The sequence below is a fragment of the Nerophis ophidion genome, unplaced genomic scaffold, assembly GCF_033978795.1.
Source record: "Nerophis ophidion isolate RoL-2023_Sa unplaced genomic scaffold, RoL_Noph_v1.0 HiC_scaffold_114, whole genome shotgun sequence".
Taxonomy (NCBI): domain Eukaryota; kingdom Metazoa; phylum Chordata; class Actinopteri; order Syngnathiformes; family Syngnathidae; genus Nerophis; species Nerophis ophidion.
The window spans coordinates 137,501-149,880 of NW_026907036.1; the positions used below are offsets into that span (position 1 = coordinate 137,501).

The 12,380-nt window shown below is 39.8% G+C and overlaps 1 protein-coding gene and 1 long non-coding RNA gene across 2 annotated transcripts in view; one reads left to right on the plus strand and one right to left on the minus strand.

Moving 5' to 3' along the window:
• Positions 1-3,764, minus strand: part of LOC133547457 (zinc finger protein 135-like) — a 10,050-nt gene extending 6,286 nt beyond the window's left edge. Inside the window, exons 1-2 of the mRNA XM_061893140.1 lie at positions 3,645-3,764; positions 1,954-2,176 (exon numbers count right to left, since the gene is read on the minus strand). Of these exons, the coding sequence (XP_061749124.1) occupies positions 1,954-2,176 (223 nt within the window). The 5' untranslated portion in view covers positions 3,645-3,764. The remainder of the gene's footprint in view (positions 1-1,953; positions 2,177-3,644) is intronic.
• A 588-nt stretch (positions 3,765-4,352) lies between these two features.
• Positions 4,353-10,567, plus strand: LOC133547458 (uncharacterized). The gene is made up of 3 exons (XR_009805502.1): positions 4,353-4,626; positions 4,883-5,047; positions 7,453-10,567. It is a non-coding gene; the product is annotated as an uncharacterized LOC133547458 (long non-coding RNA).
• Positions 10,568-12,380: the final 1,813 nt, after the last annotated feature.

Consider the following 12,380-nt stretch of genomic DNA (forward strand, 5'->3'; position numbering starts at 1 on the left):
TATTGACTTATGTGCTAATCAGACATATTTGGTCACAGCATGACTGCAAGCTAATCGATGCTAACATGCTCTTTAGGCTAGCTGTATGTACATATTGCATCATTATGCCTCATTTGTAGCTACATTTGCATCCAGCCTTTCCCTCCACCCACATTTAATGCCAAACAAACACTTACCAAACGTTGATTAGAAGGCGATCGTCAAATTCGTCCTCGTTGCTGCTGTCTGTCATGATATGGCTCAATAGCTTCAGTTTCTTCTTCAATTTAGTTTTCACTACCTGCCTCCACACTCCAACCATCCATTTCAATAAATGCGTAATCTGTTGAATCGCTCACGGCGCTGAAATCCTAGTCTGAATCCTAGCTAATATCGCTATACCTTTCTGTGCTATCCGCCATGTTTGTTTCTGTGTGATCACGCTGTAACGTCACAGGATAATGGACGGGGGGATATAACGACGGTTAAAATCAGGAACTTTGAAGCTGTTTTTCGGGATATGGCGTGATGGGTAAAATTTTGAGAAAAACTTCAAAAAATAAAATAAGCCACTGGGAACTGATTTTTATTGGTTTTAACCCTTCAGAAATTGTGATAATGTTCCCCTTTAAAATAGAAAATAAGCAGATACTAACAGTAAATGAACAAGTAGATTAATAGTTCATTTTCTACCACTTGTCCTTAATAATGTTGACAAAATAATAGGTGTATAAATGACACAATATGTTACTGCTTCCATCCATCCATCCATCCATCATCTTCCGCTTATCCGAGGTCGGGTCGCGGGGGCAACAGCCTAAGCAGGGAAACCCAGACTTCCCTCTCCCCAGCCACTTCGTCTAGCTCTTCCCGGGGGATCCCGAGGCGTTCCCAGGCCAGCCGGGAGAGATAGTCTTCCCAACGTGTCCTGGGTCTTCCCCGTGGCCTCCTACCGGTTGGACGTGCCCTAAACACCTCCCTAGGGAGGCGTTCGGGTGGCATCCTGACCAGATGCCCGAACCACCTCATCTGACTCCTCATGTTACTGCTTATGTCAGCTAAATAATTAGGAGTATTTGTTTGTTTACTTACTAGTAAAAGACAAGTTGTCTAATATGTTCACTATTTTAATTAAGGACTTAACTGCAATAATAAACATATGTTTAATGTATCTTAAGTTTTTTTGTTAAAATAAAACCAATAATGCCATTTTTGTGGTCCCCTTTATTGAGAAAAGTACCAAAATAATTTTAGTACCGGTACCAAAGTATTGGTATGGTTCCAACACTCCCACCTATATTTGAATATTGTCTAATGGAAATGACTTCTGTCTGATAATCACATGAATAACCAGTGTTGGCATTAATACACTTTTTATGTCTTTATACGCATTGAAATCAAAAAGAACGTGCATTTCCTTAAGTCCGCGGGTGCCTGGGATGCAGAGTTTTTGGTTTTATAACCGACCTGCCTTCTCTGGGTCAAAACTCCAGTTTGCTTGATTTTTTTATAGATTATTGCTTTCTGCCGATGTTTTGTGTATTGTGACGGTGCGCTCTTATCCCGCCATCACTTGAGGACCGCCACGTCAGCGGAAGCAAGCGCGCTGTCGGTTGGTAGAGTGGCCGTGCCAGGAACTTGAGGGTTCCAGGTTCGATCCCCGCTTCCACCATCCTAGTCACTGCCGTTGTGTCTTTGGGCAAGACACTTTACCCACCTGCTCCCAGTGCCACCCACACTGGTTTAAATGTAACTTAGATATCGGGTTTCACTATGTAAAAGCGCTTTGAGTCACTAGAGAAAAGTGCTATATAAATATAATTCACTTCACTTATTCACACGATTGATGAGCATTCATTTTTAAATGGTGGTGTTAAAAAGCAAGTATATCTCCATCTTTAGTGATAAATGTGTCCCCCGGATGAACATGTGTCACAAACATTGTATTAGATGATATGTGGATGTTGTGCTTACTTGGACTGTGATGAAGCTGTGAGGACTCAGGTGGTTTGTCTTCATGCTCTTCAGTCTTCACAGAGACAACAGTCAGTGGAAACTTGCTGACATCAGCCTCCTCCTGCCCTACAGGACACTCTCCCTCCTGACTGATCCACACTTCCTCCTCTTCCTCTTTAATGTGGGGGGGCTGTGGATCCTCCTGCTGCTGAAGGGGACGTTCTTCTTGACGAGCGTTCATCTGTTGGACGTCCGCAAGACAACACAAACAAACTTCAGCTATGATGTGTCAAATGTTGTTTAGTCTATCAAATATAATATTTTCCAAGTGGACTGACACCACTTTGTGGTGATGTTCTTCTACACATGGAATAATCATCAGTGATTGATTATTATGAATTGTGTCATTGATCCTATTTTCTGCATTTACATTAATTATTGTTTAAAAAGTAACAACTTATAGAAAACCTCCTGCTGGGATTTTAATACCGTCATGACTGCATGAAGTCAGTCTGCACGTATAAAAGTGTCATTGTGCTGCAGCATCAAGTGACGCCAACTGGCTCCTCCCACTACCAACCTACCAGCCAACCTTGACGTGCACCTCCAAAATAGTCCCACCTCACGTCAACGGTGACCAGGACTACAGAGCTGTGGTCCGTTGGCTTTACTTTTACGCGCAATATCCTCTCCTTGTTTTTCCTACTGCGAAAGCAACATTTTTAACCCAGCAGAAAACAAACAGAAGTGCAGCGAAGCACGTGGAACAAGTGCCAGCGAGTATATATATATATATGTATATGTATATATATATATATATATATATATATATATATATATTTATATTTATATATATATATATATATATATATAGACATAAATATATATATATATATATACGAATTTATAAATATAAACATATTTTTAGAATATTTGGGTACCTCATGATTCGACTACAAACAAAATTCATTTTGTGTGCAGTATATTAAAGCTATTTTTAATATTTAACATTTATTTAATTAAATATTTATTTTAGTCTGACTGAATAAGCATTAATCGCTTACAATTGTGCAAATAGTGTATTCATAATAACAAACATCAGTCGATTTAATTTCCATGATATGTCCACCAAATGCAGCTGAGATAGGCTCCAACACCCCCCCCGCAACCTCAAATAGGGACAAGCGGTTGAAAAATGGATGGATGGATGTTATCAAGGTAATAGAAGTGCGTGCAAACATCATTTGTATTTATTGCTAATAAAGTTGACACCAACATAAAGCAGACCACTGCAATAATACATTATATTACACTGTCATTACAATAACAATAATATAATTATTTTTTTCATCCTGTAAAGCATCTTTGAGTACACTGAAAAGTGCTATACCAAATAAAATGTATTATTATTATTATTATTATTATTATACCATGTGACTTATTCCAGACTTAAATTTCGAGACGTTCGTTTCTTTCTAGTAACAAATATTCAATGATGTTAAGCGTGACTGTAATATACAACAAAAATACAGTTAAATTATTAAATAAGTCAATATAATGCTCACAGAGAACATATAAAATACACTCCTCAAAAAAAACGCTCGCATTTGCTACAAAGGCCTGCTAGCGGGCTAACGCTAGCACGTTAGCTTCGAACAACATATGAGGTAAATAAGATAAATAATATGAAAATATATCATGTATATTACCTCATAAGCCGCGTGTACAAGAGAGGAGTGGAATATATTCTTCCTATTGTTACACCAGCAACTCTTTTTTGTCTTCTGTGGCCGGGCAAAGGAAGTGTGCAACACTCACTATTGTCCCAGTGAAACACGTGTTTGAAGGAAGTGTGCACCACTCACTATTGTCCCAGTGAAACACGTGTTTGAAGGAAGTGTGCACCACTCACTATTGTCCCAGTGAAACACGTGTTTGAAGGAAGTGTGCAACACTCACTATTGTCCCAGTGAAACACGTGTTTGAAGGAAGTGTGCACCACTCACTATTGTCCCAGTGAAACACGTGTTTGAAGGAAGTGTGCACCACTCACTATTGTCCCAGTGAAACACGTGTTTGGAGGAAGTGTGCACCACTCACTATTGTCCCAGTGAAACACGTGTTTGAAGGAAGTGTGTACCACTCACTATTGTCCCAGTGAAACACGTGTTTGAAGGAAGTGTGCACCACTCACTATTGTCCCAGTGAAACACGTGTTTGAAGGAAGTGTGCACCACTCACTATTGTCCCAGTGAAACACGTGTTTGAAGGAAGTGTGCGCCACTCACTATTGTCCCAGTGAAACACGTGTTTGAAGGAGGTGTGCACCACTCACTATTGTCCCAGTGAAACACGTGTTTGAAGGAAGTGTGCACCACCTACTATTGTCCCAGTGAAACACGTATTTGGCCAACATTTGTTCTGCGGTTGAGAACACCTCGATGACGTCACACAGGAGGTAGAACAAAACAAGACGTTGTATTGGTTATTATGGTTACAGGTCTTAATTACAACGTACATGTGCACGTGTGTGTCGTTTAACAGAGTAAACGTCCTTATTAATTGTTTGTATGCGGATACATTAGTCTGAGTGCACTTTGACGTGCTAGCCTAGCCTGCTGGTTAGCTTAGCTTGTTAGCTGCTAACAAAGAGAGGCGGAAGTGATCGACACATCAAAGCAGAGATCCAATGTAAGTGTAAAGTGTTTTTATTGTGTGAAAATGTCTACATTACAAATGATGTGAGTGTTGGTGAATCAGCGACTAACTGCTGCTGTTGAAGAAATATTTGTGATGTTAGAAAAAAAAAACGATAGCAGAGTACGAGGAGGAACTTTGTCCAACAAAAGAGGAGAAGGAGCGACAACATCAACTACTGGACGCTGTTTTCAAGAAACATCAAGTTGTGTTACACATCCATCCGTCCATCCTCTTCTGCATATCTGAGGTCGGGTTGCGGGGGCAGCAGCCTAAGAAGGGAAGCCCAGCCTTTCCTTTCCCCAGCCGCTTCCCGGGGGATCCCGAGGCGTTCCCAGGCCAGCCAGTTTCTAACATAATAGTGAGAGTCCAGTCCATAGTGGGGCCAGCCGGAGACCATCCCGATCGGAGACAGGTCAGTAACGCAGAGATGTCCCTAACCGATGCACAGGCAAGCAGTCCACCCCGGGTCCCGACTCTGGGCAGATATATCATATATATATATATATATATATATATATATACATATATATATATATATATATATATATATATATATATATATATACACACAATAAAAACGAAATAAGATATGGCTCAGAATTGGTTTCTTAACCAAACTTTTTGTTGTGTACCAGAGAAGGGAAGGAGGCAACAACCAGGGCAGGACTGCGGTTTACAAGGTTTATTTAAAACCTTTGATGAATACGTGGCATGTGTATGCTACTCAAAGTGAATGAGTGTTGACTATGTGTAATATTAAATATGTAAATGTTACCAAGGGTTGTTGTCTGTATATATATATATATATATATATATATATATATATATATATATATATATATATATATATATATATATATATATATATATATATATATATATATATATATAAAGGTATATACAGTCTAGGCGTAACATGATCAAACTTTCTTGTTCTTGTCAAAAGTCTAGCAGCCGCATTTTGTACCAACTGTAATCTTTTAATGCTAGACATGGGGAGACCCGAAAATAATACGTTACGGTAATCGAAGTGAGAGGTAACAAACGCATGGTTAATGATCTCGGGGTCTTTAGTGGACAACATAGAGCAAATTTTAGCGATATTACAGAGATGAAAGAAGGCCGTTTTAGTAACGCTTTTAATGTGTGGCTCAAAGGAGAGAGTTGGGTCAAAGATAATACCAAGATTCTTTACCCAGTCACCTTGTTTAATTGTTTGGTTGTCAAATGTTAAAGTTGTATTATTAAATAGAGGTCAGTGTCTAGCAGGACCGATAATCAGCATTTCCGTTTTTTTGGCGTTGAATTGCAAAAAGTTAGCGGACATCCATTGTTTAATTTCATTAAGACACGCCTGCAGCTGACTACAATCCGGCGTGTTGGTCAGCTTTAGGGGCATGTAGAGTTGGGTGTCATCAGCATAACAGTGAAAGCTAACACCGTATTTGCGTATGATGTCACCTAGCGGCAGCATGTAGATGCTGAAGAGTGCAGGGCCAAGGACCGAACCCTGGGGAACTCCACACGTTACCTTAACGTAGTCCGAGGTCACATTGTTATGGGAGACACACTGCATCCTATCAGTAAGATAAGAGTTAAACCAAGACAGGGCTGAGTCTGACATACCAATTCTTGTTTTGATACGTTCTAATAAAATACTATGATCGACGGTATCGAAAGCAGCGCTAAGATCGAGGAGCAGCAACATAGATGACGCATCAGAATCCACCGTGAAGTGGGTCAAAATGTAGTTTTTAATGCAATATGGTCTTAAATCTGCTGCTATAAAAACACCAACAACATTTGTTATCGCTTTAGCCCTGCCTGAGTCGCCAAGGAGAAGCTGCTTGAATGCAGTGGGAGCTGTGTTTGTTTGTCTTTCTCTTCGTTGAAGCGGTTATCCATTGTTGTATCGCACTGCGAAGCCGTAGTGTTCCCAAACGGGAGATCTTAACGAGGCAGGAGGGTCTTCCAGCTCTGGCTTTTACACTTTGTAGTAGGTCGGTCGTTGTTAGCATGCTGTGTGTTGTGCCTCAGTGTGCATTTTTGACACAACGTGTGGTGCTCTACTTAATATGTCCGTGTGGAAACTTGTTCGATACACCTCCAAACCGAACCGTAACCCCCGTATCGAAACGGTTCAATACAAATACACGTACCGTTACACCCTTAATACACACACATCTGAAGATTATAAAAAAATAAATATATTTGGTGAACTAAACAAAATGACTCGGCGAACCAATGTTTGGTATGAGTGATATGACCTCAAATCTATATCCTAATAACAATATATGTCACGATATATCATTTGGTATATGATTCATGATAGAACAATTTCAAAACTGTTTACAAAGGCTCTTAATTTGGCAGCTGACATATGCAGTAACATATTGTGTCTTTTCTAATTGTATTATTTTGTCGAAACAATTATTATTAATGTACTTGTTTATTTACTGCTAATATCTGGTTACTTTATTTCAGAAAATAATACTGGAATTGATGTAATATTTAGTGCATATTTCAGCAACTAAATAGGATCCTGTGTAGCCTGTTTTAAAATGGTTCTATCAGTAATTCTTTATGATTTAATGTATCGCAAAATCAATTTTGAACCATATCGTCTATCCATAGTAAAAAGTCCTGTCGTCCTGGTTTGTTTTTTTCTTTTCCTGTGAATAATGTTGTTAAGAGCAGCGTGTTTGTGCGTCACTGAGATTTCAAGACAGTTCTTACAATAACTTGTTTTTCCTAAGTGCATGTAAAAGTACTGAATGCATTGTGTGACTGAGCAGAGATGCTGTGTTTGTCTTGCAGACGTCTGTGAAGAACATCTTCACCCTGAGCAACAGAAGTGGAGCTTCAGGATGCGGACGGAGGAGCCACCGCCCTCCCACATTAAGAAGGAAGAGGAATACCCACTGATCCCCCATTTTAAAGACAAAGAGAAGGACACGCTGACACCCCGATTTAAAGAGGAAGAGGAGGATCCACTGAGCCCTCAGAGTAAAGAGAAAGAGAAGGAACATAGCATCAGTCAGCAGGGAGAGCATCTTGAAAGACTGGAGGCGGTTGATGTCACCAAGATGCCAGTGACTGGTGTCCCTGTGAAGAGTGAAGATGATGAGGTGAAAGGTGAAAGTGAGGAGAGGGGAGGGGGGGAGCCTCCAAGCAGCAGCTCAACACAACACATGACAACAGAAGCTGATGGAGACCACTGTGGAGGATCACAAGCAGACAAGCTCTTAGCTCCACTATCAGATAGTGAGGACACAACGTCACACTCTCCTGACACTGATGATGAAGACTCTAAAGATGATAAGACATGTCACACTGACAACACTCACTTCACATCTTCTCTCTGTCACAAAACCTTTAAATTCCATAGTCATCTGAAAAGACACATGAGAACACACACTGGAGAAAAACCTTTTCCTTGCTCAGAATGTGGTAGAGATTTTAGACTAAAACAAATGCTGAAAGTACACATGAGAACACACACTGGAGAAAAACATTTTTCATGTTCAATCTGCGGTAAAGATTTTACTCAAAGGCCCCATTTCAAAGGACACATGAAAATACACACTGGAGAAAAAACTTTTTCCTGCTCGGAATGTGGTAAAATTTTTGAAAGAAATCAAAGTTTGAAAGTACACATGAGAACACACACTGGTGAAAAACCTTTTTCATGTTCAATCTGCAGTAAAGATTTTAATCGAAGGAACAATCTCACAGCGCACATGAGAATACACACTTGAGAAAAAACTTTTTCATGTTCAATCTGCAGTAAAGATTTTAATCGAAGGGACAATCTCACAGCGCACATGAGAATACACACTTGAGAAAAAACTTTTTCATGTTCAATATGCGTTAAATGTTTTACTCAAAGATCCCAGTTCAAAACACACATGAGAATACACACTGGAGAAAAACCTTTTTCATGTTCAATCTGCGGTAAAGATTTTACTCAAAGATCCCATTTCAAAGGACACATGAGAATACACACTGGAGAAAAACCTTTTTCCTGCTCAGAATGTGGTAAAAGCTTTGTTATAAATCATAGATTAAAAGTACACATGCTAACACACACTGGAGAAAAACCTTTTATATGTTCAGTATGTGGTAAAAGTTATATAGAAAGACGACACTTAAAATTACACATGATAAAGCACTCTGGTGAAAAACCATACTCTTGTTCAAACTGCAACAAAAGCTTTCATAAACGACAAGCTTGTACAGTATACACGAGAAGACACCCAGGAGAGAAAGTGTTGAGTTGCAGTGTGTGTGGTGAAAGATTGTCTTCTAAGTACCAGTGTAAGAAACACAAGTGTGCTGGTGAGAACAGCAGCAGCAAATTAAACTGCAGGATTTGAAATAAACTGTCCAGACTTTCATTTTGACTTTCTAACAACATCAGCACATATAACATGTGTGACATTGTTGTTTGTCTAACAATCTGGTTAATATGCTTCTACATTTATAGATTAGACACTTCAGATTAGTGTGTTTATTACAGTCAAGTACATGAGTTAATATACACATTTGTGTACTTTGAAATGAACACAACAATTTGACTGAAAAGGTGAGAATAAATAGTACATACAATATGTTGCACAAAATAAATATTTTAAGTGTAGATATTCACAATTCACTTTAATACTTATTCATAATAGTGTTTTATATGTTTTTTCAAATAATCACGTGTTACATATTTTGTTTTCTAATTGTAGATGATTCCATAGATGAACTCCTTTATATGATGTACATATTTGTTTTACATGTGTTCATACCTTTGCTTTTGAGTACACATAAATCCCTCTTAGTTCATATTTACTGCTTCACATCTGAAACATCTTCTGGACCACTTCTGGAAGCATATCATTATTTACTTTATACATGATTTAAACAATTTTCCCTACTACAATTTAAAAATGTGTGACTTTATTAATCATTTGTTGGATCTTTATAATCCATTCTATTAACTGTCTTTATTACTCTCTTGTGTAATATGAATATTGTTGTGTGATTGTTTTATATGTATGTCCCCAGACTTTTATGCAATAAACAATGTATGCTTCCACTAAAGTTGGGTACAATAAATGTAGTTAATATTTGCGGGTATGTATTTTGTTCTATTTGTTATCGCAGTCAATTTTGTAAATGTTTTCTTTGTATGTCTTACATGTAGTTTCCAGCTTACTTCATCATGTAGACTAACTCAGCCTGGAGGATGTGTGTAATGTTGAGATGTATTGGAGATGACTTGGTTTGTTTGGATGTTGTCAACCTGTCAATTGTTCTATTTAAACTATTAATGTTGTCAGATCTCGTGAGAGAAACAAGCAACCAGCTCTATTACTTCTTCTTCTTACTGGCAGTTTGCAGCCACGACTTGAAAGGTTCATACTGTCACCTACCGGACTGTAGAGTATAGTGTGGGCCATAGGACAGAAGAAGGAAATCCTATTAAGAACCTGTGGAGGGCAGCAATACACCTAAGATGTTCTACTAGTCTGCTGGAAATAGAAAGAAGAACAAGAAGAAGAAAGAGGGGAAAGCAAAATGGCGTTTGATGGAGAAAGTCTAAACGTGGGCATTATAGTTCTGTATTTGTAATCAGTGCATACATGTTGTCAAAATAGGTAGAAACCCCCCCTTAGAGGATCTATTTCCCCGCGTATTTCCCCCCGTTAGGGGTTAGAAGCAAGGCTGGACCGTAGGGCCCCGGGTATACCTGGTGTATAATGAAGACCAGGAATGTAATGGCTTATGTAAACCATATCTGTGATAGTACTCACGAAATGTGATGGTGTATAAATAATCAGATGTGTAAATCAACATGTGAAAAGGATAGGTGACCTTTGACCAACATTCAGGTATGGCAGAGTGGAAGGCTACTCTAGACAACCATCTGCGTTAGTTAAAACCTTCCCAGTACGAGTGTAATGGTTTCATCAACAGGACACTGATGAGGAACTTGTTATTTGGAGCCTTGGACATCATGCGCTTGCGAATGTGGACACAGCGCGTGCTGATGTGGGGGAATAACGGGATGTGGGGTAAGAATCCAAAAAACTCCGTATGCAGCCGGTTTTAGGATAGCAAGAAGTATACTGGGCCAATTGAGAGTTGGTACAAAGGTCACATGTGTAACAACCAATGTATTGTTGAGAATAACGTCATGTGTTGTATCTCCATAGCAATGCTATAGCAACGGGGTAACCACCCCGAAACCGAGGGTATATAGCAATGTTGAATTCGCTATTATACGGGATTTCGTACTTCTACGTTGCATCGGATGGACAACAGGAAAGACCTCTGAACTGTTTGGACTGAAAAGAACATTCCCAGCTCTCCAAACAGAACTCAATTCGACAAAGAAGAGACTTTTCTCCATTTCCGATCTCCCCCTGCGACCAAGGCAAAAGGGGAACATGACTTTCCTTCTGTCCAGCCGAGGAGTCAGGGCGTTGGCCGCTCGGCCTTTTTGCTCTCGGCCACCACCACTTCTCCTTTTTGGCCTCCCCACTTCTGCCTCGCAGCCGAAAGCTGGATGTGATCGCCGGGCCGGGCGACCCATCTGGCTTCCTCCAAATTGCATTTTTGGACACTTTTAGCTTTTTTTCCTTTTTGGAAAGCTCGCCTCGATTCCTTCACTTTTAGGGGCACTTTTCGGGTTTTAACTCGTTTGATTAATGGACACTTCGGTATTCCAATTTGTACTTTTTCCCATTTTGGGGTTTTTGTAGTTTTCGGTTTACCGTGTTTTAATTCATGATTTTTCCCTTTTTTGGGATAGTCTCCTTTTAGGCTGCATTTGATACAGCCTCCCAATTTAAGTACTTTTCGTAGTTTTCGGTATACCGACTTGATTTTGATTTTTCCAATTTATGGGAATCGATGCGAGCTCTCCTCTTTTTGGGAACATTTCCGACATCCCCTGAAGAACCTGGCACAGTAAGACCCATCTCAACTTTTATTATGACAGATTTACTGCAATGATTTTAACCATGATTCTTTGATTATTGATGATTATTGGGAATGATGTATTGACGCTGTGCAAGGCTTACGCTATCGAACCTGTATTAAAAAGCATCATATAAAAACAGAAGAATGTCATGTCCCTGTTTACCACCTCGTCCTAGACGTAATGTTTTAGGGCTTTCATGTGTCCACCACCTAGCTCTGAAGGGTCACTCTAACGCAGTCCACTTACAATATGTCCTGTAAGGGCTTTTACATATCCGAGCCCCCAAATTTAACCTAGTCAGTGACAAGAGCCAAGATTCATTAGAGGTGAGCTACCCATAGATGGCGGGATCCGTGATTTAGACCTGGCCTTAGGAGATAGGTTTCTCTGCTGGGCAGACCACGGAAGGAAGTAGGACGGACGCCGGACCACCGGGACCATCCCAAGGTAGTAGAACTAGACTCATCGCCTCGCCATCCAGCTGAGTAGGACCCACGTCGGTGGAGCGGCCGGTAAGACCGGTTGACCCGAGGGGACATTACCCGTAGGACGGAGTGCTGGATTTTGACTAGCAATAGGTATTGTGCGTCAATCACCGGAATCTAACAATGTGCACATATATGTCCTTTTATATAGACTACCTTTTATTTTGTTTCCAGAGTATCCTGGTTCCTTGATTTGTGTAAATAAAAATAGTCTTCAGTCGCGCTGATGGATCAGTTTGAATTATTGGGTGGATAGCGGTGTTCTGTCTTGTTTGTTGAATTTATAG